This window comes from Pteropus medius, unplaced genomic scaffold, assembly GCF_902729225.1.
Source record: "Pteropus medius unplaced genomic scaffold, Ma_sr-lr_union100, whole genome shotgun sequence".
In the NCBI taxonomy this organism is placed as follows: Eukaryota; Metazoa; Chordata; class Mammalia; order Chiroptera; family Pteropodidae; genus Pteropus; species Pteropus medius.
Window position 1 is genome coordinate 7,082,702 of NW_024342471.1, and position 23,137 is coordinate 7,105,838.

General features: G+C 45.8%; 2 protein-coding genes across 2 annotated transcripts in view; one reads left to right on the forward strand and one right to left on the reverse strand.

The window, feature by feature from the left end:
- Window positions 1-954: 954 nt before the first annotated feature.
- SUN5 (Sad1 and UNC84 domain containing 5) lies at window positions 955-18,568 on the reverse strand. Its single transcript, XM_039863681.1, has 13 exons — window positions 18,483-18,568; window positions 18,012-18,070; window positions 17,728-17,802; window positions 16,592-16,658; window positions 15,661-15,722; window positions 10,051-10,100; window positions 8,924-8,958; window positions 8,229-8,337; window positions 4,519-4,597; window positions 3,427-3,542; window positions 2,685-2,852; window positions 2,086-2,172; window positions 955-1,086 (listed from the first exon to the last, which is right to left on the reverse strand). Exons 1-13 carry the CDS (start codon window positions 18,566-18,568, stop codon window positions 955-957), a joined length of 1,125 nt encoding a protein of 374 aa, XP_039719615.1.
- Window positions 18,569-22,914: 4,346 nt separating this feature from the next.
- Window positions 22,915-23,137, forward strand: part of BPIFB2 (BPI fold containing family B member 2) — a 16,775-nt gene continuing 16,552 nt past the window's right edge. Inside the window, exon 1 of the mRNA XM_039863682.1 lies at window positions 22,915-23,023. Coding sequence (XP_039719616.1) covers window positions 22,915-23,023 — 109 coding nt within the window. The remainder of the gene's footprint in view (window positions 23,024-23,137) is intronic.

The following is a 23,137-nucleotide window of genomic DNA, read 5'->3' on the forward strand; positions in this document are numbered from 1 at the left end:
GCTGCATCATTTAACATTTCCACCAGTAGTGCGCAAGAGTTCCAATTTCTCCATATCCTCCTCAATACTTATTTTTTTTTTTTTATGGTAGCCATCCTAACGGGTGTGAGGTGGTATCTCATGGTAGTTTAGATTTTAATTTCCCTAATGATCAGTGATATTGAGCATCTTTTTCATGGGCTTATAGCCATTCATATATCTTCTTTGGAGAAATGTCTGTTGAAGCCCTTAGCCCATTTTTGAATTAGGTGGTTGTTCTTTCGTTGTTGAGTTTAAAAGTTCTCTATATATTCTGAATATTAGTCTCTTATTAGATATGTGATTTGCAAATATTTTCTCCCATTTTCTGGATTGCCTTTTTACTTTGTTGATGTTGTCTTTTGATCCACAAAAGGGAACAGAAATGTTTATATGTGGAAAAACTGAGGTCCAGAGAGAATGTTTGTCCTGCCTAATGCCACACAGTAAATCATTTGTATGATGGTGACACACTCCAAGGTGGGCAGGGGTGGGGTTTTCCATTTCCCACCTCATCCCATATAACAGCCTTAATCCTGTCCCCATGGTGCAGATGGAGAGACCGAGGCCCTGAGAGGGCTGGGTCTTCCCCAAGGTCACATCTGGGTCAGGGGCAGAGCTTGGCTTAAAGCCAGGGAGTCATCTTATGTACAGGTATCAGACTGCCTGGGTTTGAATCTTGGTGCTGCCATTTGCTGGCTGTGATCTCTGGCAAGTCACTTTGTTGCTTAAAGTCTTTACTGTCCCATCTGTGAAATATGAGGAGGCCTCATGGGGCTGTTGTGAGGGCACATGGGTACCCAGCACATGATCGATAATTGCTAATTGTGGCCTCGGACGTCAAATGCTAGCCCACCCTCACTCTTTGGGACCAAAGACACACAGACTTAAGCTCGGACGTGAAGAATAAACTTTAATCTCTCTCAAGGTAGGGGCTCAGTTAGGCTGCTCTCTGGGTGGGGTCACAGAGCCATGCACCCGCACGCGGTACAGGCAGGTGAAGCGTGGGTTCCCCCAGTTGCTCGATATCTTCACCTTGACTGCCCCAAAATTCCGAACAGGCTGATTCTGGAAAAGAGGCATAGACATGGGAGAGCTGACTCCTAGGCCCCTACTCTGCCTATCTGGAAGGCCATTTGGGAGTAGAAGGAACCCATTTCATAGGAGGGGAAACTGAGGTTCAAAGAGAGGAATGAACAGCCAGTCCCAAGGCCACACAGCAACTGGATACTCAGGCACTGGGATGGAAGGTGCTGAGGCCAGAAGGACAGACATACTGTGATTGTGAAAGTGTCCAAGTTTTGGGGCCCTTGCATTGTGAAAGCGTGGGACTCTGGGCCAACCACCACCCCTTTTTAGGCTTTAGTTTCCTCTTCTTTAAGATGGGAGTGATAATACCTGCTTCCCAGGGTTGCTGTGAGCATGAAAGGAGACCTCGGAGCTGGACGACTTACCAGCACTTGGCACACAGTCGATGTGCGAGACTGCATGGTCTCAACCTCCCAGGGAGTTACACAAGGGGAAACTGAGGCCCGGTAAGGAAGGAAATGGCCCAGATTACACAGAATTTGTGGTTGGAATGGGATTTGGGCCAGTATCAGCCTGATTTCCAAGCCTAGACATTCCGCTGAGTCTCAGGGCCACTCAAGCAACCACTTCTCTGGTCTTGCTTCTGTCCCCAGCTGCCTTCCCTCCAGGCCTCAGCTTCCCCATCTGTGGTTGGACCAGGTGCTGATGATGGACCTCTCAATATGGAGATGCTAAGTTTGAAGCCAGCATCCCTGGTCTGACAGGCCCCTCTTGCTCAATATCTGCTTCCCCTGAGAGGGCTCCTGGGCAGATGAGGGAAATGAAGCACTGCCAGAGGCTGGCTGGGTCTCCTAGGGTCCCACTCTTGGCCTTGGGCAGTGGGTCCCCTACTTTGAGTCTCAGTTTCCTCATATGTGAGTTAGTGATAATTGTATGCCTCCTGGGGCTGTTAGGGGATGAAGTGGGGTTCCCAGGGTAAAGCCCTACACACAGTGTGTATTCAGTAGGTGCTCAGCATGGGCAGCTGTTCTCAGGTACCTGGAGCCGGAACGTCTGTATGATGTTTTCTGGCTGAAACTGAAATGCCCCCAGGAACACTTCCTCTCTTGGGGAGCCTTCCATGCCCTGTGGAATCAGAATCGAGGAGAAAGTTTTAGGTACAGACAGGGCCTTTGATGGATGCCACCCCTCTCCAGCCAAGGCTTGCACATTTCCCAGAATGGGGAGCTCCCTATCTCTTTGGGGACAAATCCACTGAAGCACAGAATAACGGATAGGAAAGAACAGTGGACTGGGAGTCAGAAGGCTGAGGGTCCAATTCTAACTCTGCCATTGACTTGTAGGATTTAGGTGTTTCCCTGACCCTTCTTTGGACCTCAGTTTTCTTATCAGTAAAATGGGGCTCAGTAGTCTCTGAAGACTAAATTGGCTCTGATAAGCTCGGGTTGAAATAAAGTAGCTGTTTATCCCCTATCCTTGAAGGCTGAGATCTGACCCCAAGCCTGGCCATTCCCAGCGTTACCAAAGCCTCATCCAGCCCTTCTAGTCTGCATGAGTTGTACAGACAGTGCACAGAATACTGCTCTTGTGAGGCTGTCCCCTTAGGTAAGCACTGCTCCCTGCTGGGGCATGCTCACATAGATGACAAAGTCCTTGGGGGCGGTGTCCAGGCTGCCCGACAGCGAGATGGTCTTGGGGATGTGCTGCAGTGTCAGATTGGACAGGTAGACCTTCTGGGCCAGTCGGATGGTCACCTGGCCGCGGTCACCCGAGAAGGCCCAGCAGTTGCCAGGTGTCACGTTGGGCTGAAAGGGGCAGGTACAAATGGGGGTTATGCTGGGCAGGTGGGTGAGGGCAGATTTTTAATCCCACCCCGGCTCGCCTAGACTTCAGCTCTCCTGTATGAGCCAAGTCCTTCCTATCTACAAAGCTTGGCTCGAGTACCACCAATTCCAGAAAGTTCCCCTGGCTCCTGGCAGCAAGGATAAGCTTTCGCCTCAGCCCAGCGCAGTGAGGATGGGGGCCTGCTTGGGGCCTTGAGGTTTCCCTAACTCTTAGTCTTGAGGGCTGGATTGGAGGGGGCCCTTTCAGTGCTAAAGCAGGCTGTCCCTGTCCCTGTGCCTGTCCCCACTCCTGCCCAGAACCTCAGTGGTCCCTGTCATCTGTTCTTGCCTCCTACCCTTGCCTCCTGCCTTCTCCCCAGCTGCCTCCTTCCTTTGCTCCTTGCCCCTGCCCTATCTCTGTCTCCTGCTCCTATGCTAAACCCCACACCAGGCCCCACCCATTTCACTCTCACTCCCAACCTCAGCTTTCAGCTGCTGTCCCCAGAACCCTGACTACATCCCCGCCAGTCTCCCCTTGTCCCGCCATTCCCCCTGCCTCAAGGATCACGTCCGGGGGCTGTGCATAGTTCCATAGCCGGATCCAGCTACAGTAGGAGCGAGCCTTGTCGTGGTTGTATGTGGCCGATGTTTGCTCAAAGTCGATAGATGCCCCTGCATGGGAGGTGGAGGACGGGGGCCTTAGCAGAGCAGCCCTGGCTTCTGCCTGGTGGAGGAGAGCCTCACTGATTGTGGACTGACTATGTGCTAGGTAAGAGCTTTGGATGAGTCACCGGCTTTCTCTGGACCTCAGTGTTCTTCTCTGGGAAATGGGAGTAATAATAGTAACAATAATAGTGGTAATGTTAGACCGCATCCACCTTATAGGGTTGTTGTGAGGAAAAATGAGTTAATATAACAAAGCATTTGCCCAGCAGTGCTTGGCACAGAGTCAGCGCTCACTTATGTCAGCATGGTTATCATTACTATGGCTATCATCAGACCTATTTCCTAGAGGAGGAAACTCTGGCCTGGAGAGGTCAAGTTGACAGCCTCTGACCCCACATCTCCTTGGGCCTGGGGATGCCTGGGTCAGCTGATGCTGCCTGGCTGGGTCAATCCACCCTGCCTTGCCCGGCCTCCTTTCCTCCCGTGCACCCGCACTTGTTCCTGCTGCATCCCCATAGGGGCGCCTTTCATAATGGTTTCTGGGTCTGGAATGCTTTTCCCTCCTCACCATGTTTCAGCCCAAATGTCCTCCCCTTCAACCCCTCTGCCCAGGTCCCCTCTTTCCCAGGCACCTGCTTTATTTTTCCAAAGCACATATTCCCAGCTGTCATTGGGCCTGTACTATTATTATTTTTTTTTATGTGGTTAGTCTCCCCTACCTGGGGCAACAAAGCTCTGCTGACCTCTGGGTTTAGGGAGTGCTGAGTAGGTGAAGGGGTGGTGGAGAGCTTCCCTTCTCTGTTTCAACCCCATTAAAAAAAAAATAGAAAATTATAGCAAGAAAACCAGCTGGGGAGCAGAGGTTAGCTCTGAAGATGAACTTTCCAGCAGCAGAGGGTGTACCAGACCAGAACTGAAATCCACCCTCTGAAGAGTTTCTGAGGAAACTTGAAGTGGGCAGATTGGGGTGGGAGGCCCTTACCTATAGACTTTAGGGCAAAATCCGGCTTTTCAATGTAATCTCCTTGTATCATCTTCATTATTTTCTGGGCCAGTTTTTGCTGAAAAGGCAGAAAACAAGTTGGTGCTATGTGTTCTTACAGACCATAGTCCATAGGTGTGTTCACATCAGGTGACAGCTGGCCGCAGGACACTCTCTTGCCTTTAATTGCTTATTGCTGCATGTGGAAGCCATGGCTGGTCCACGCACGGGACCTCTCAGGGCCTATACTGTGAAGAATCCCAGGTAACACAGAGCTGCCCCCACCCCACCCATTCGGTTTACTCAGTGCTTTCACACCCACCATGATAGGGTGTCACACATGGGACTAGAGTCTTAGAGAAGTTAAGGGCAGGGGGCCTGGAATCAGGCAGACCTTTACTGCTGAGGTGCTTTAGGCTAGTTACTGCCCCTCTGAGTCTCGATTTTCTAGTCCGTAAGATGGGACGATAATCATGTCCACCTTCTAATGTTGTGTGTATTAGAGCTAAGACTTGTAAAGTCGCTGCTTTGTGCCAGGTCTCCTTAGTATCACATATGTTGCTCTTATCCCCTTAGCAACCCGAGGAGGTATGTACTATTATCATCCCCATTTTAAAGAGGTCTCCCATTCCACACTCTTCTTTCAATGTGATGTTAATGCTCTTTCTATTGAAAGTTAGGACTTAAGTACTCTCCCCACCAGTCTGAGTGGGCCTGTGATTATGGCAGAAGAGATGCTATGTGACTTCTGAGCTAAGTCCTAAGGGGTGATGTGGCACTGACTGGTTCTCTGGGGCACTCACTCTTGGAGGCCAGCTGCCATGTTGTAAGGAAGCCCAGACCACATGGAGAGGCCACATTTGGGTGCTTTTGTCAACAGCCCTGAGTTCCCAGCTGACAGCCAGCATCCACTTTCAGATATGTGAGTGAAGACACCCCTAGATGATTCCAGGTCCAGCTGTCGAGTCACCCCCAGACTTCACGTGTTCCTCAGACATCGTGGAGCAGTGTCCTGTCTGAATTTCTGACCTACAGAATCTCTGAGCATAATAAAATGGTTGTTTTGTACCAGTAAGTTTGTTACGCAGCAGTAGTAGGCATTACAGAACAGTGATTATGACTCTATTTTGTTGATGTGGAAACTGAAGCTCAGAGAGATTGATAACCTGCCTGAGCTCCAAATGGTAAGAAAAAATATTGCATTCATGAAACGAGAATGTAATTCTATGAAAAGGAACACCCACAGAACAAAAGGAAAATTCTTAGGAATTCAGAATATGTTAATAGTAATGAAAAACTCAGTGGAAGTTTTGATAGATAAAGCTGAGAATATTTTCTCAACTGTAGAACAAAAAGACAAATAGAGGAAAACAGAAGGAAAAGCCCTCAGAGGATTAGTTTAGAAATTGGACATCCAAATAATAGGAGTTTCAAAAATGACAACAGAACAACCAGGGCTGGGAAGATAAACCACTCATTTAATCACATGATTAAAGAATGTTTCTTAGGACTAAAGGACATGTTTCCAGAATGAAAGGGGCCCAAGGGTGGCCCGCCCACAGGCATATTATCATGACATTTCAGATGTAAGGTAAGATGTAGTGAGTTATAGAGGACCAATGCTCCCACTAAAAACAACCAGGAAAAGCTAGGTAGTTCACTAAATCATATTTTAAAGCCATTATGGAGCTATGGAAGCAACAAGGACCAGGTGGATTAAAATTCTAGACGGGGAGAAACTTTCTGAGATGCGCTGACAATATATAATTTTTAAAAATACATGGGGGCATTTGATGATTCTGGGTATGGGCTAAGAATCTGGGATTAGGTCAGATTAGGCTGCTACAGGTGAAAGAGAAAGAAGCAAAGTTTTTAACAGTCACACAGGGCTAAAGGAACAACACTGGAGAACTTGAGGAGCCTTGAATCTTGCCAATTTCCCCCATAAGATGTTAAATGAAACCTAAGACTATGTAAGAGGCTAAAGGGCTATTTGAAAGCGCCTGAAAGAGTAAAACTTTCCGGTCTCATAATGCTTAGGAAACAAGGTCCCTTTGAAGGAGCGCCTCCCCAGCTGCCCTGCCAAAAAAACGGAACAAGCAAGAGATTATAGCCTCAGAACAGTGATTCTCCTCAGTATGTATCAGAATCACTTTGAGGGCTTGTTGAAATACAGATAGTTGGATACTATCCTCAAAGGATGTATATGATTCAGTAAGTCTGGGTGGGGCCCATTAACTTGAATTTCTGACATTTTTCCAGGTAATGCTGATGCTGCTGGTATGGGGGCCACACTTTGAGAACCACTACTCTAGAAGGAGTTATAAATCAGTACTGAGTAGCTACAGCTGTACTTCACCTGAGGGCACTAAACCAATTGTAGACATAATTAGAGGCTGAGAATCCAAGCTTGTCCCTGGCAGAGAAGGGTGCTACTGGGGTCAGAGATTTTGTGTTTTTGCAGAGCTAGAAGACAAAATTAGAGACTCAAGAGGCCTCAAACATATGGTCATTCTTTCCCATTAAGACATTTACCAAATATTTGAAACTGCATGGGCAGAAGGCTAAAGGGTTAAGCTGAAAATCTCTGACTAAATCTTATAAAAATTGCAATCCAGGTCTGAACCAGCTCAATGTATGTCTACATAGAAGTTATCAGTGTATTTTGTATTTCTTACAAAGAAAAGGAGGAACTCTCACGGGTAGAAGTTTTAATTATCTGGATCACCTACAGTGCTTTTGTACACAATGTTCGGAAAACACTAAAAAGTTACTAGACACAAAGAGGCACAGCCATATGATTGATACCTCAAAGAAAAAAACAGACAAGAGGAGACCATAGATGATCCAGATGCTGGATTTAGCAGTTAAGGATTTTAATATAACTATGACAAGTGTGTTAAATAAAATAAAGGAAAAGATAGAAAACATGTTAGAGTATCACCATGGGATTAAAATCTATAAAAAAGAATCAAATGTATATTCTAGAATAAACAATGCAATATGTGACATTAAGACCTTAATGAAAAGATTGGACAGAACAGAATACAGGATTATTAGTGAACCTAAAGAAATGTGAAAAGAAAATATCAAAACTTAAGCACATAGAGAAAAAGAATGAAACAAACCAACCAGGTAATATTGTAGCACTTATGTGGAACACACTCTAAAGGTCTAGCATAGATGTAATTCATATCTCAGGAGAGTAGATAGATAATGAGGAAGAAGCAACACTTTAAGAGATAATAGCTAAGAATTTTCAAAAACTATTGAAAAACATCAATCCATAGACTCAATAAGTTCAACAACCCCCCAAAACAGGTTAAATATAGAAAACTGAGGATAAAAAAACTATCTTAGAACTTTCTAAGGATAAAAAAACAGGCCACATCCAAGGCACCAAAGTCCCATTAGACTTTTCAACAGCAACAGTATAAATTAGAATACTATAGTGGGCTTCTCTCAAAATTCTCAGAGAAAACTATTTCCTATCTAGAATTCTATACTCAGCCAAACTATCAATCAAGCGTAAGAGTAGAATAAAGACATTTTCAAACATGCAAGCTCTAAAAAAATAAATCTATCTCTATCCTACTCTTTTCCAGGAAGTTACTGGGGATGTGCTCCACCAAAACTTGGGATACAGGAAACAGAACATTGAACAAAGAGAGAAGTTAGGTGTTTAGGGGGCAGAATGGCCAGCATCTCACCTCATCTGACATGGCTTCCATCTCCTGGAGCTTGGCAATGAGCTGGTTCATATTACCTCGAAGGTCCTGGATTTCCCCAGTGTGATGTCGCACTTTTTCCTGATACATTCTTACAAGGAAGGAGTGAGAATATGGACAGATTTGTGATGCTGCCAACGTCAGTCACCCTCAGCTTCTAACTTTGCCAAGCAGCCGACAAAGAACTAGCTTCACATTTTTCCACTCTCCTGGGTCCATTCCTGGATCTACTCAGCAGATTCTTATCTCTAAAACATTACTTGTGCTCTTCCTCCTGCTTTGAATATCTTTAAACCCAGTTCATTCCTTCCAAACATTCCTGAGTATTTTGTCTGCAATTAAGAATGCTGCCACCAGGTTAAATTTTCTTCTCAGCTATCATCTGCTGAGTACTACAGATGGTCCAGGAATTATTCAAGACAGTTTACAACCTCTTAAATACCCATAATTACCCAGAGCAAGGTGGGTGTTATACCTCATCTCATAAATGAGGAGTCAAAGGCCCAAAGAGGTAAAGTGACTTTCATAAATTTAGCCAGGTAGGAAGTATGGGATCTGGGATTTAAACCTAGGTTGGTCTGACTTCAGAGCTCACATTATTAGACAATACATCCCAGGTCCTGGCTATAGCTCTAGTTTTTAGGTGTTAATAGAACTATTTAGCAGATTCTTCTTACCTCAAGCTTTGCAGTGGGCTATTTATGCTGTCATCCTAGTGGGGTATTGAGGAAAGCAAAGGATCTCCTTTAGATGGTCTAACCAATAGAGCTACATCCATTCATTCTTCCATAAGAAGAGTTTATTCAACCATAAACTCACTTATTCATCTACTTTCTTATTTACTCTTCTATCCATCCACCCATCTACCATCCATCCTTCCATTTATCCACCCATATATTCCGTCTGTCCTCCCCTCTATCCATTCTCTCATCCATCCATTCTTTCATTCATTCATCTATCTGCCTATCCTCCAACCACTCCCCCGCCACCTTACATCCATCACGTTCATTCTCCCATCCATTATCTGTCCATTCACACTCCCATCTGGCCATCCAGCCATCCAACATTGGTAATGGCAACCCGACGCCTGGCCCTGAGGTAGACATTACTGGAATGAATCAGGCCTGGCTCTGCCTTTAAGGGCTGCCAGTCTAGTTGGAGAAATAGTTATAATTACAGAAAATTACATTCAGGATTATAGAAAATTGTGGGAGGAAGGAGGGGAATGTGGCCATCACTGCTGGGTGTTTCTGGAAGAGGTGACAGTTTAGCTGGATCTTGAAGGATACGAAGGAGTTCATAAGGGGAGAAAGAAAGAAAGAGGGACAGGCCATCAGATTCCTTTTCTCTCTAGGTCTTCAGAGGCTCTTTGCTGTCCTCAGACAGGGAGCTCTGGCCACTGATTTTCTCTTCTTTCCTGTCCAGGAACCACAAGGCAAATGGTCTTATCCCATTTGAGCAGAAGAACAAACTGCCTTGAGTGGAGATAAAAGTGTGTTCTCCATCCTTACCATTTCACTTTAGGTGGGAGCCTTAATAAAGGAAAGACAGTTTACTTCTGGGAGGAAGTGACAGAAGAGGCATCCTGTAGGAATGACTATTACATCTGGTCTTTGAAAGTTACATTTTGGTGGGACAGATGGGTTCCAGGTGGGTGGCAGGGTAAAGGCAGAGGTTTAGAGCTGGGATGTCTGCAACTAATTAGCAGCCAGATGTGGTGAGAGTGAAAGGAGCTTATGGAGGTGACATTGATTGGTTGGAGCAAGGCCAATCAGCAGTGGGGCCTGAAGAGAGCCACACTCACCTGCCAGACTTGCATTTGGGATGGTAAGTGCATAGAAAACATCCAGAATCCTGCGGGACCAGGGGAATAAGAATGAGCCATTTAAGGTCAAAGGTTAAGAGCTTGGACTCTAGACTAAAGGTATCTGGGTTCAAATCCCAGCTTTGCCCCTTACTAACATTACTAACATTGTGCAACTTTGGTATAATTTACTTAACCTCTCTATACTTCAGTTTCCTCATTGGTAAGATAGGATAACAGATATATCCACTTCATGACTGGATATTATAATGCAAAGTATCCCTCATAAACCAAAAAATCATGTCTCTTCTTCCTCCCCTGTCCCAATCCTACTGGGGATAATTGGCAAAGAGAAGAAAAGGGGTGGCCTCCCTTCATTTTATGATGTCTGTAGTGCCTGAAATCTACTGTTCAAGTTATTAATAAAAGCTTTTAAAACCTATTTGTTGTTCTGAGGAAAAAAATGGCATAGATGTTCATCCCTCTGGCAACCAAATCAAAGTTGTGATGGAAACAAGGAGCAGCAGCAAGGAAAAATCGCCTGGGATCTAGAGGAACAAATCATACAACTAGAGAGAAGTCCAGAAAGCACTGTGCAATGGCAGAAGGTAGGACGGGGAGAGGGCGCAGGGCTGCCCGGTCCTGAGCAGCTGAGTGAGACAGAGGCTGCGGCAGTAGCAATGGCAGACGCCTCTTAAAGGGGCCGTGTCATTTTCGCAGTGATGGACCTGCTCACTCTGAGCACCAGTGCTGATTTGACTGCGTGCAGGGGCACCAGGGACTTACAGGGAGACATTGTCAGAGTGAGGGCCTAGGCAAGACTTGCTGGGTATAGAAGTGCCAGAGGTATCTATGTTCCCTGCTGAGCCCTCCCTCCTCCCGGTGAGCAGACAGCACTGCCATAGCTGTGACGTCATCAAACTGGATAACAGAAGTCACTCCACCCAGAGGATTCCCTGAAACCCCGCCTGTCCCAACTTACAGCTCCACCCAAGCCACATCCAGGTATATCCTCAGTGAGTCAGGTGCTCCTTGCTGAGCAGCGCCTAGACTCACACTGGAGGCAGCTGGCTTCAGTTTCTGGTGTGGCCTTTTGAGGCAACTATAAGCACAGCGTCTGTGGATTGCTTGCTGAATCTTAACAGGTGGCCCTGGAGGAGTAGAAGTTTGGGCTAAATTTGGCCTGCAGCCGAAACCCTCTCTGGACTGTGCCACTGGACACCTACTTCACAAATCCACACTAATAAGACCGGGAGACTTAGGAGCTTTGCTTAGTACATAGAAACAGACACGGAAAGGCAGCTAAAATGGGAGGACAAAGAGGTAGAGGCCATATGAGAGCACAGAACAGAGATCCAGATATAACGGAGTCAGGTAATCTAACAGATGCAGAGTTCAAAACACTGGTTATAAAGATGCTCAATAAACTTTCGGGAAGTGTAGATAAAGTCAGTGAGAACTTCAACAAAGAGATAAAAAACATATAAATGGAAATGGAAATTTTAAAAGGGAACCAGTCTAAAATGAGGAACACATCTGAGATGAGAAGTATATTAAATGGAATAAACAAAGGAATAAACAAAGTGAATAAAAAAGAAGATCAAATGCCTTATCTAGAGGACAGGAAAGCCAAGGACATGCAATCAGAATGGCAAGAAAAAAGATGCCAAGACTATAAAAATAATTTAAGGAGCATGTGGGACACTATTAAGGGTCCAAATATCCATCTGATTGGTATATCTGAAGAAAATCAAGATGTTGAACAGCTGTTTGAAGAAATAATGATGGAAAACTTCCCTAATCTGGTGAAGGGAATGGACATAAAACCCCAGGAGGCTCAGAGAATTAAAAAAATCAGGGATCTAAAGAGGCCCACACCAGACACATCATAATTAAATACCAAAGGTTAAATACAAAGAAAGAACATTAAAAGCAGCAAGAGAAAAACAGATAATTACTTATAAGGGAACACCCGTAAGACTGGCAGCTGATTTCTTAAAAGAAACTATGCAAGACAAAAGGGCTTGGCAAAAAATATTCGACAGGATGAAGACCCAGCATCGACAACCAAGAATAATTTATTCAGCAAAGATATCATTTAGAGTTGAAGGACAGATAAAGAGCTTCCCAGACAAAAATAAGCTAAAGGAATTTATTACCACCAAGCCAGCATTACAGGAAATGTTGAAGGGACTTCTTTAAGAAGAAAAAACATGTGTCAAAAATGGGAATAAAGAATGATAACAGCTACATTCCTATCAATAAGTACCTTAAACGGAAAAGAATTAAGTGCTCCAACCAAAAGATAGAGTGGCTGAAAGGATAAGAAAACAAGACCCCTACAACATATGAAAAGGAAGGGAATAGAAAAAAGAGATTGCTTTGATGGACCTAGAAGGTATTTAAGTCAGACAGAGAAAGATAAACACTATATGATTTCATTTATATGCAGAATCTAAGGAATAAAAAGAACAAACTATCAAACACAGACTCACGAATATAGTGGACAATTTGGTGACGGACAGAGGGGTGAGGGTTAATGGGGCTGGGAGAATGGGGTGAAGGGTTAAAGAAGTACAAATTAGTAGGTGATGGATGCTCATGGGGATGGGGTGCATGGCTTAGGGAATGCAGTTGGCATTAATACGTTGGCTAGGGTCTACGGCCATGCCCCGCTGAACAAGCCCGATTCTGTCTGATCTTGGAGGCTAACAGGATCAGGCCTGGTTAGTACTGGATGGGAGACTACCTAGGAAGACCAGGTGCTGTAGGTGTAAAAAATAAAAAAATAAGGGATTGTAAGATGACAAGATCCTTGCAATCTGTGAGGTCAACCAAGGGTTGCCTTGCCTAAAAAATTTTAAAAAAATACGTTGGCCAGGTGGAGGGTCAGGGAGGGAGGGAGCAATTGGGGGGATCATTTTACGAACTATATAGATGTCTAACCAATGTACTGTATACTTGAAACTAATTAAAATAAATAAATTTAAAAGGCATATTTATTGTTCATGATAAAACACTCAACAAACTGGGAATAGAAAGGAACTTCTTTAATCAGATAAAGGCCATTTATGAAAACCCATAGCTAACATCATACTTATTGGTGAAAGATCGGGTGCATTCTTCCTAAGATCAGGAACAAGGCAGGGATTTCTGCTCTTGCCATTTCTATTTAACATTGTCCTGGAGGCTCCAGCCAGGTCAATTAGTCAAGAAAAAGAAAAAAAATGCAGATGATGTGATCTTGCATATAAAATCCTAAAGTATTCAAGACTGTGTCTTTCCCAGTGTCAGAAGTAGTGAGTTCAGCAAGGTTGCAACATACAAGATTAGTATGCAAAAATCAATTGTATTTCTAAACACTAGCAATGAACAATCTGAAAATGAAATTAAGAAAACAATTCCATATATAATACATGTCAAAGAATAAAATACTTAGAAATAAATTTAACAAAAGAAGTAAAAATTTACACTCTGAAAACTATAAAACATCATTGAAAGAAATTAAGACGTAGCGATATCCATCAATAATGGAAAGACAGCCCATGTTCATTGATTAGAAGACAATATTGTTCACACTCTAACAATACTTAACACTACTTCCCAAATTCATCTATGAATCAGTGCAATCCCTATCAAACTCCCAATGGCCTTTTTTTTTTTTTGGAAATAAAAAAGTTGATAATTCACATAGAGGCCCAAGGGATCCATAATAGCCAAAACAATTTTGAAAAGAACAAAGTTGGAGGACTCCCACTTTAGATTTCAAAACTTACTACAAAGCTATAGCAATCAATCTAGGGTAGTACTGGCAAACAGATAGACATATACATCAATGAAATAAAATTGAAAGTCTAAAACTAAACCCTCAAGTTTATGGTCAATTGCCTTTCAACAAGGGGCACCAAGAGAATTCAATGGGGGAAAAGAATAGTCTTTTCAATCAATGATTTTGAAACAACTGGGTATCTGTGTTCTAAAGAATAAGGTTGGACCCTTACGTCATACCATATAGAAAAATTAACTCAAAAACAGATCATGAACCTAAATGAAAGGATTAATGCTATAAATAGTTTAGAAGAAATAATAATAGTAAATCTTCAAGGTGTTGGGTTAAGCAATGGTTTCTTAGATATGACACCAAAAGCACAAATGATGAAAGGAAACATAGATAAATCAAACTTCACCAAAATTAAAAAATTTTGTGATGCAAAGGACACCACCAAGAAATTAAAAAGAGAATTGACAGAATGAGAGAAAACATTTTCAAATTATATTATCTGATAAGGGAATTGTATCCAGACTATAAGAAACTCTTACAACTCCATAATAAAAGAATCCAATTCAAAAATGGGCAAAGATCTGAATAGATATTTCTCCAAGAAAGATATATAAGTAGCCAATAAGCACATAAAAAGATGCTCACCATCACTAATCACTAGGGAAATGAAATAAAAATCACAATGAGATACCACTTTATACCCATTAGGATGGATAAAATAAGACAGACAATAACAAGTGTTGATGAGAATGTGGAGAAATTGGAACCCTCATATTTTTCTGGTGGGAATTTAAAATGGTACAACTGCTTTGCAAAGTAGTTTGGCAATTTCTCAGAGGATTAAACATAGAGTTACTGTATGATTCAGTAATTCTTTACCAAGATCATTGAAAACACATGTTCACACAAAATTTTATAGAAACGTTCATAGCAGCATTGTTAATAATGGCCCCAAAGCAGAACCAACCCTAATACCTATCAACTGATGAGTGGATAAACAAACTGTGGTGTAACCATACAACAGAATATTTTCAGCTATAAAAAGGAATGAAACGCTGATATATGCTACAACATGAGTAAACTTTGAAAGAAGCCATAGGATTGCATATTGTATGATTCTATTTATATGAAATGTCCAGAATAGGCAAATGCATGGAGACAGAAAATAGATTAGTGGTGCATAAATCTGCAGGGAGGCGGAATGAGGAATGACTGCCAGGAACTGAAGAGTTGCTTTTTGGGGTACTGAAAATACTAGAATTTGATAGTGGTGAGGAATGTGCAATTTTGTAAGTATACTAAGAGTGACTGAATTATATACTTTAAAATTGTGATTTTCTGGTATGTGAATTGTATTTCAGTAAAGCTGTTATTTTAAGTAATCTTATTTGTTGGGTTAAGTTTTCTAGGAATTTCTAATTTCCTAAGATATCCATGCCAGCCCCCACCCACCAACATCTGAGGGGAGGCGATTCCTTTGCTTGAGATAGCAGAGCTGTGACATGGGAGGTGGCGGTAGTAGCTGGAAAGAAGCCACAGAAATCCAGAGAGAAGGAGTAATAATTATTGTAACAGGTTTGGGGAGAGCTTTACAGTTTTGAAGGTAAAAGTGTAAAGCTCTTAGCTTTCAAAATTTTTTCTTGGCCATCATTTCATTTAATCCTCACAGCAACACTTATTAGACAAGTGGGGAAACTGAGGCTCATAGAGGGACAGCGTCTCGCCCGCTGTCACATACTCAGTGCCAGAGCCCTCATTCTTTCTCTCCCTAGAATGAGCAAGAGCCAGGGCTACCTCCATCTGGGTGGGGGCAGAGCCCCGAGACTCACCAAAAGCACAGAGGACCAGGACACCTGTCTTTTCCATGAGCTTCTGGAAGAGCAGTTTGCATCTGGAAGACAGAGAAGCAGTGGTCGAGGTGAGGCAGGGCTTTGCACAGGCTGGCCAGTCACAGCCTGGCCCTTGTCCCTTTCCCACCCTGAGGGGCAGGTCCTTCTCTGGGCAGTGACACCCTCTCTAAGATGCTCCACAGCATCACAGGCTTACCCCAGCACCTGGGGCCATCAGAGATCAACAGTGGTCAGCTTTATCCTCATCACTCCCTTTCTCCATCTACGTACTGTTTGTTCCCTCCTGTCTTCTCTCCTGGTGAATGCACCTTTTAGAGTTCAGCCCAAATGTCCCCTCCTCTCCTTCAACTGCCAGAGTCATACTCCCCACACTCCCAGTTTGAGTATCTGCCTTCCCTACCCGACTGTGAGCTCTTATGTTCTAGGAGCCAAGGCTGAGCCCAGAGTAGGCATTCAGGAAATGTTCAGCACATAAACTGCAAGTGAATGAATGAAGCAGAAAGCTCTGCAGGAATTCAGAGGAGTTCGCAGGGTCAGGAAGGGTAAAGGGAAGGGATGGAGCAGGCATTCCAGGCAGGAAAAACTGCATGTGCAAGGATGTGGAGGTGGGACTAGGAATCGTGGGCCCAGAAGATGAGAACCCTAGCCTTGCTGGCCCAATGGGAATCAAAATGAGGGCAGCTCAGAAAGAAAGGGTGGGGCAGGACTTTGGAGGGCCGCAGGCTGAGGTGCTGGAGCAATGGTGAACCACAGTAGGTTTTGGAATGAGGGGATCTGATAAAAGTCAGGTTTGGGATAGCTAATCTGGTCTGGAGACCATGGGAAGTTTCAAACCAGTGAGGGGGCGACTGTAGTCACCAGCTGCATGGTCTCAGCCCCCATCACCTTCCCGTCACCTGCCCCTGCTCACCTGCAGGTGTTGAATAGAACTTGGTGGGCCTGAGTCCTCAAGAAGCAGGCCAAGCAGGTGATCCAGGCTGCAGAGAAGACAGGAGACCAGTGAGTAGCTGCACCCTTAGCTGACAATGACTCGCTGACTGTCCTGGAGCTGGGGGTAGACCCTGGAGCTGAGAGACTTCCTCAACTTGCTAGTTGAGCCCAGGGCAGTCCTGCTCTACTTGTGAGTAAGTGCCAGCTTGGAGTGAGCATGAATCCTGTAGGTGAGTGCTACTTGCAATTGGCAGTTAACAGATTCTTAATAATGACACAGGAGCACAAAAAGTCTGGGATGTGCGAATGCCCATTCCTAGACACTGGGATCTTCTCAAGGACAGAGTCCTTGTCTGGTTCATCCTGGGTACCCAGTGATGCCAAACATGGAGCTAGGCAAAAAGCAGGAATTGAGGAAAGATGAGTAGGTGGGAGGATACATAGAGGGATAGAAGAATGGGTAAGAGAATGGTCTGGAAGATGGATGAATAGAAAGATGGCTGAGAGGATGGGAGAATGAGAGGAAGGATAGGAGGATGGATGGGTGGATAACTGAATGGATGTAAATATTAACAAATAAAGGTCTCAGTGAATTGATGGATGACTCGGTGTATGATCGATGGGTGAACTCATGGATATTACAATACACGGATATGTGAACTGATGTTTGGATCAATGACTTTGTGGATGAATAAGTGGAGAGATGGGTGGATGAACATAGAAGTAGAAGACCGATCTTCAGGGTGTGGTCAGAACCATGTCCCTGAAGTAAGGATGAGTTGCATCAAAACATTCCCACGACTTCACCAGCGGCCTCCTGGCCCAGTGGCCAGGCTGGTGGCAGAGCAGGGGAGGGCTGGCAGTTAGCTTATCCTCCAAATTGCAAGTCTCCCTCCTACTACCTCTCTCCAACCACCGAAGAAATCCTAGCTGGAATTACACCCTTGACACCCCACCTCTGAAGGGGAGACTACTAGAGCTCAACCTGTGGCTTCTTCCCTCCCCTGCAACCAGTGCAGACCTGACACCCCACCCCACAGGTCAGCCTGGCCTGAGGCTAAGTCCTCTCCCCAGGCCCACGTTGATGGCCAAGGTGGCTCTTCAGTATATACGTACACATACATCCCAGTATGCACTGAATCAGGCCTGGTACTGGGGTATTGAAGCGGATTGGCAACAGGAAGGCATCATCTGCAGAAAACACAGTGCTGTCATGTCACTGCCGGCCTCTGGGACATGTGTTTGCAGATGCCAGGGGAGCACCTAGAGCTTGATGCGAGCACCCTTGCCCCCTGCCCTCTCTCTTGTAGTGACTCTTGGTTGCCCATCTGACATCTCTGAGCCTCAGCCCCTTGCTGCCCACAGAGACCCCAGGGCTCCCCTCTCCCCTCCTTGCTCACTCGTGTTTGACAAGGACTCCTCTGTTATCCTGCAGATGTTCCGGCCTCGTTGGATGACCCTGGGGCTGACAAGATTCACAATGGCATTTTATGATTCACAAGGAACAGCATGTCCCCACAATACAGATCGAGAAACTGAGTTGCAGAGAAGTTTCCCAATATCACCGGCCTGTGGATCAGGAACGGACCCGTGTCTGGCTGACCCCAAATCCAAGTGCAACACTGTGCTCCCAGCACTCTGCCCGGTGTCTGGCACGCAATAGGCGTTCAATAAACACAGGCTGAAAAAGCAACTGCTCTACCACTTCTTGGCTGGGAGGCTCTAGGGATGCCACTGTCAAACCCCTCTGACCTCTGCTGCTGCATCTATAAAGTGCAGGTAGTAATGCCCATCGCCTCCAAGGAGAGGGCAGAGGGGCAGCATTTTGTAAACTATAAAGGGCAGAGCAGAGGAGGGGCTCCTGTCTTCACCTCCTGGGCCTGGGATTCCTATAGACGTGGACCACATCGTCAGGTGGGTCACACAGGTCCCTGGGGCTCCTTGAGGACCGTGGCATCAATTTCCTTCTCTAGGACGGAGGAATGGTGGTGGGGCTCTGGGAGCTGTCGAGGAAGAAGTGGCTGCTGCTGCTGCCTCCCAGTGTTCCCTGGAAGGTGCCCTGTGGAATCTGCCTGGGTCAAGCAGAGTTGTTGGTACTGTGACCTCATAGAGCAGGTACGGGGCGTGGGGAGCTGCCCAGTCTCTAGCTCAGCCCTGAAATTCTTCTTGGTAGAACCCATTCTGACAAACTTTTAAGTTGGGGAAATTGAGGCCTCAAGATGGAAAGGGCCATGCCAGGGTCTCAGAGACTGGGCAGGGGCATGAGCTGAGGCGAGGCTCCATTATCTAGGCCACATCCAACATCTAAGCTTCCCAGACTTGCTACCTTCCTTGGTTGTACGTGAATGCATTTTATAATGCTGAGCTTCTCATTGGTGGATGTTTTGCATCACACAAAAGAATGTATGCATGCCGTTGTTTTAATAAAGTTCTATTTTTCACTGGGGAAAAAAAACAGAAGCATAACAGTGGAAATATCTGGCTACGTTTTTTTCCTTTCAGCCCTGCCTGTGGAGAGCCTATCTGGAGTGTGAAGCTGAAATGAATTCACTCTTGCCTCCTAGTGCAGTTGCTCAAATTGCAGGCTAAGTACCTGTGGTGAGCCGAATAATGGTCCTCCAAAAAAGTCTGTGTACTAAAACCTGAACCTGTGAATATATGTTAGGTCAGTGGTCCTCAACTATTTCGACGCCCTGTTCTAGAGAAGGAAATCGATGCCACGGTCTTATGAGAATCTAATGCCTGATGGTCTGAGATAGAGCTGAGTTGGTGATGCTAGTGCTGGGGAGTTGGCTGCAAATGCAGATGAAGCTTCACTCGCTGGTCCGCCACTCACCTCTTGCTGTGTGGCCCAGTTCCTAACAGGCCATGGACCGGTACCAGTACCAGTCCATGGCCTGGGAGTTGGGGGACCCCTGCATTAAGTTATATAACGAAAGGGAATTAAAGCTTGCAGATGGGATTAAGGTTGCTACTCAGATGATCTCGAGATGGGAGACTATGCTAGATAATCTAGGTGGGCCCAGTGTAATGACGAGGGTCTTTATAAATGGAAGAGGACAGCAGAAGAGGCGAGAGATGGCAGCCTGAGGAGCACTCAGCCAGACTTGCTGGCTTTGAAGATGAGGCCGTGAGCCAAGGAATGGAGGCGAGGAAACAGATCCTCTGCCAGAGCCTCTAGAAAGGAGCAAAGCTCTGCCAATACCCTGATCTTAGCCCAGGGGGACCTTTTAGACTTTTGATCTCCAGAACTATAAGATAATAATTCCTGTTTTAAGTCACTAACTTTGTGGTAATTCATCATAGCAACAGTAGGAGACTAATATAGTACCCTCAAGAATATTTGGTGAAGAGGAAGTCTGAAATGCTGCCACTATAATTGTTACAAGGGTCTTTCAATTGTACATTAATTCATTCATTCAACAAATACTTATTAAGGTATGTTGCAGGCACTGGCTGCGGGGGTGAACAGAACCAGCTCCCATCCCTGGGGATGAGGGTAAAGTGGCTGGCAGAAAACCTTGCATGGAGCAGCTTCCACTGAACAGTGCTTGCCGTTGCTGTAGGGAGGAGAGGCAGATGAGAATCTTACTCTTTTGTGTCTACTGGCTGTCCCCCAAAGTCCCCTGTGTTGGAAATGCCAAAAAAGAGGAAGTGTTCATGCGGAGAGCAAACACTAAGGGAGGCTTTGGTCAATATTTGTGTCCCTTTACACTGAGTCTGCTGTTCGTGGTCATGGTGAGGGCCAGGAAAGCTAGTCTTAAGCATTGGTAAACAAGCTAAGGCTAGGAGTAGGGTGTTAGGGAGCATGCAGCTAGCTTTTCTCATTCCATTTTGCCTATAGAATAGGGCAGGGAGCACTGGCTAGGAGGCAGGGCTGGTCCAGGTGAGCTCTGGCCTCTTCAAGGAGAGCTCAGTGGTGTCTATGGGTTCTAGTGGGGACCCAGCACAGCATGGGCTTGGGCTCTGGGCCTGGTATTTGGGCTGATGTGGAGTCGGTGGGAGCCGCGGAGGGCTCTGCAGTCAGGGAAGGACCTGAAGTCCCTTGTGCCTGTACCCCAGGTGGGCCATGCAGAGAAATGGAGGGTCTGAGACCCATGTGATTTCACTCATATGTGCGATGTAAATCTGAAAGCAACAAACGAACAAGACAAACAAACAGACTCATGGATATGGACAACAGTTTAGTGGTGACCAGAGGGAAGGGGGTTATGGGACGATAGATAAGGTAAAGGGGGTCAAATATATGGCGATGGAATGAAATTTAACTTTGGATGGTGAACACACAATACAATATACAGATGATATTTTGTAGAATTGTACACTCAAAACCTGTATAATTTTATTAACCAATGCCACTCTCATCAATTTAATTACAAGAAAAGAGAAACAGAGGGGCCTTCCCTGTAGCTGTGCCATCACTTCCTGTGCCTAAGTGTATGTACACACACAAATACATATACCCCTCCCTAAAACCAAGAAACAGTCACTATATACATGTACACACACACACACAGACCCATAGACGCACTCAGTATACCGAGTGCACATACACATACTGTACACAGAATTCCCCACACCTGCACCCATGTAGGGTCAAGTAAACAAGCACGTAACACCATAAACCAACATGTCAACATGCTCGTTTCATGTACAGACTCACACACACACTTTCCTCTGATGCCTGTAATTATGACCTAATGTGCATGTGTGCACATGACTATGTGCACAAAAGCACATACACACATAAACATGCACTCATACGCACACGTATATACAAACTCCTTCATGTGCACACAGCTCCTTGGAACCCATATAGCCAAGATGGAGCCTGGAGTTTGTAGTGTGGAAAGATATAACGGGCTAAATCCATTTGAGAGGGATGTGCATGTGGAGAGAGGCTGGGGTGTTATGTAGCAAAGACGGGGTCGTCTGTTGCCCTTTGAGTTAGGTCTCAATGTCTGATGAGGTTAAGGACTCAGTCTATGGCAAGGGCCAGGGCTTAGTCTGCGACCAGGATCAGGGCTCAGTCAGTCACTGGGGCTCAGATAGCTTCCTGCTCCTCCTAAAAGGGTCGTGTTTCTGGGCCAGCTTGGAGGCGCCAGGCCCGAGAGTTTACTGCAGCCATCCCCCTGATTTTGGGTATCCTCTTCCTCTTGGATCTGGCCAGGCCAGATTGGGTGATGAGGGGACCCTCCTGGGAGCAGCCCTCCTTCCAGAGATCTCCTGGCCTTTGAGGCCCTAAAGCTGCACAACCCCAGGGTCTTGCAGTGGTTGGCAGCTGGGCCTGGCTACTACGTGGCAGCCCCATGTGAGATGAGACACTTTGGCATAAGCCATGTTTGCAAGGAAAACAGTTGCAACCACAAGCAAACCTGTCCCTCCCCATGTCCCTTCCCAGGTGGGTCCTACATACCAGGGAAACCTCATAAAGCAGTTGTCACATCTGCCTGGGGCAGAGGAGGGCTAGGTTGGCGTCGAGAGTCTACCTGTTCCAGGAACCACCAGAGGTAGGACTGGGCATGGGCTGGCACTCCTCTAAGGAGGAGCTTCAACTTCTCCATCTGCTCAATGGGCACAGTACTTTTAACCACCTTCTGCAGAAGGGTCCATCCCTGGTCTTGCTGTGGGACTCTGGGGAAGTGTTGCCCATCAGGACTCAGTTAGCCCATCTAAGCAGTGGCCCTTCATTCCTTCCTAGCTCCCTCTCCCCAAGTCGTACATAGATCTGTCCACTCAGATGGATTGGGTCAGGAGAGGCCAGGGGGCAGTGAAGAGGCCCACTTTTGGAACATTCCTTATCTGGCACAGGACGAGATGAGGACAGGAGCCACCCTGGGTCCTCCTCTGGCTGGACCCCAGGCTGGACTATCATATTGGGCTGGATTCCTGGCGTCAGATGACACAGCCCTAGGCCTCGGGTGGTGGGTCTGGGCTCTCTCCTTGGGACAGGAAACTGCCTTTAGTCTACCCATCTGAGAGTGTCACCATCTTCCTCTTACATAGCTTGGGCCCTGCACTGGCCCTAGTTTGCTGTATGGCCTTAGGCAAGGCCATGTCTTCTCTAGGCCTTGTGGGCCATTTCCAGACCAGATCCCTCCCTGGTACCTGATGAAGCAGGCAGGAAAAGGTGATTCTTCCCAAAGAGGGGATGCAAGACTGATGTGTGGGGCCTGACGCAGGGCTGGGATCTCTACTCGGGGCTTGTGACCTCCAGGTTGCGGGGGAGGCATTCCGGAAAAGCTCCCTGAAGCTTGTCCCCACCCCAGCCCACAGATCTTGGTGTCAGTGGCCAGGACTACCATGGCTCAGGCATGTGGGCTGGGCCTGCTGCTGGCACTGTTGCTGCCCATGGTTGGCACCTCCGTGCCGGGCACCGTGGTCAGACTAAACAAAGCCATGCTGAACTACGGTAAGAGACGTGACCGCTGTGCTGTCCTGCATGTATCTGTGCATGAGTATGTACACGTGATTCCATGTTTGTATGTGTTTGTGCAATCCTAAGTGCATGTGTATATTTGTGAAC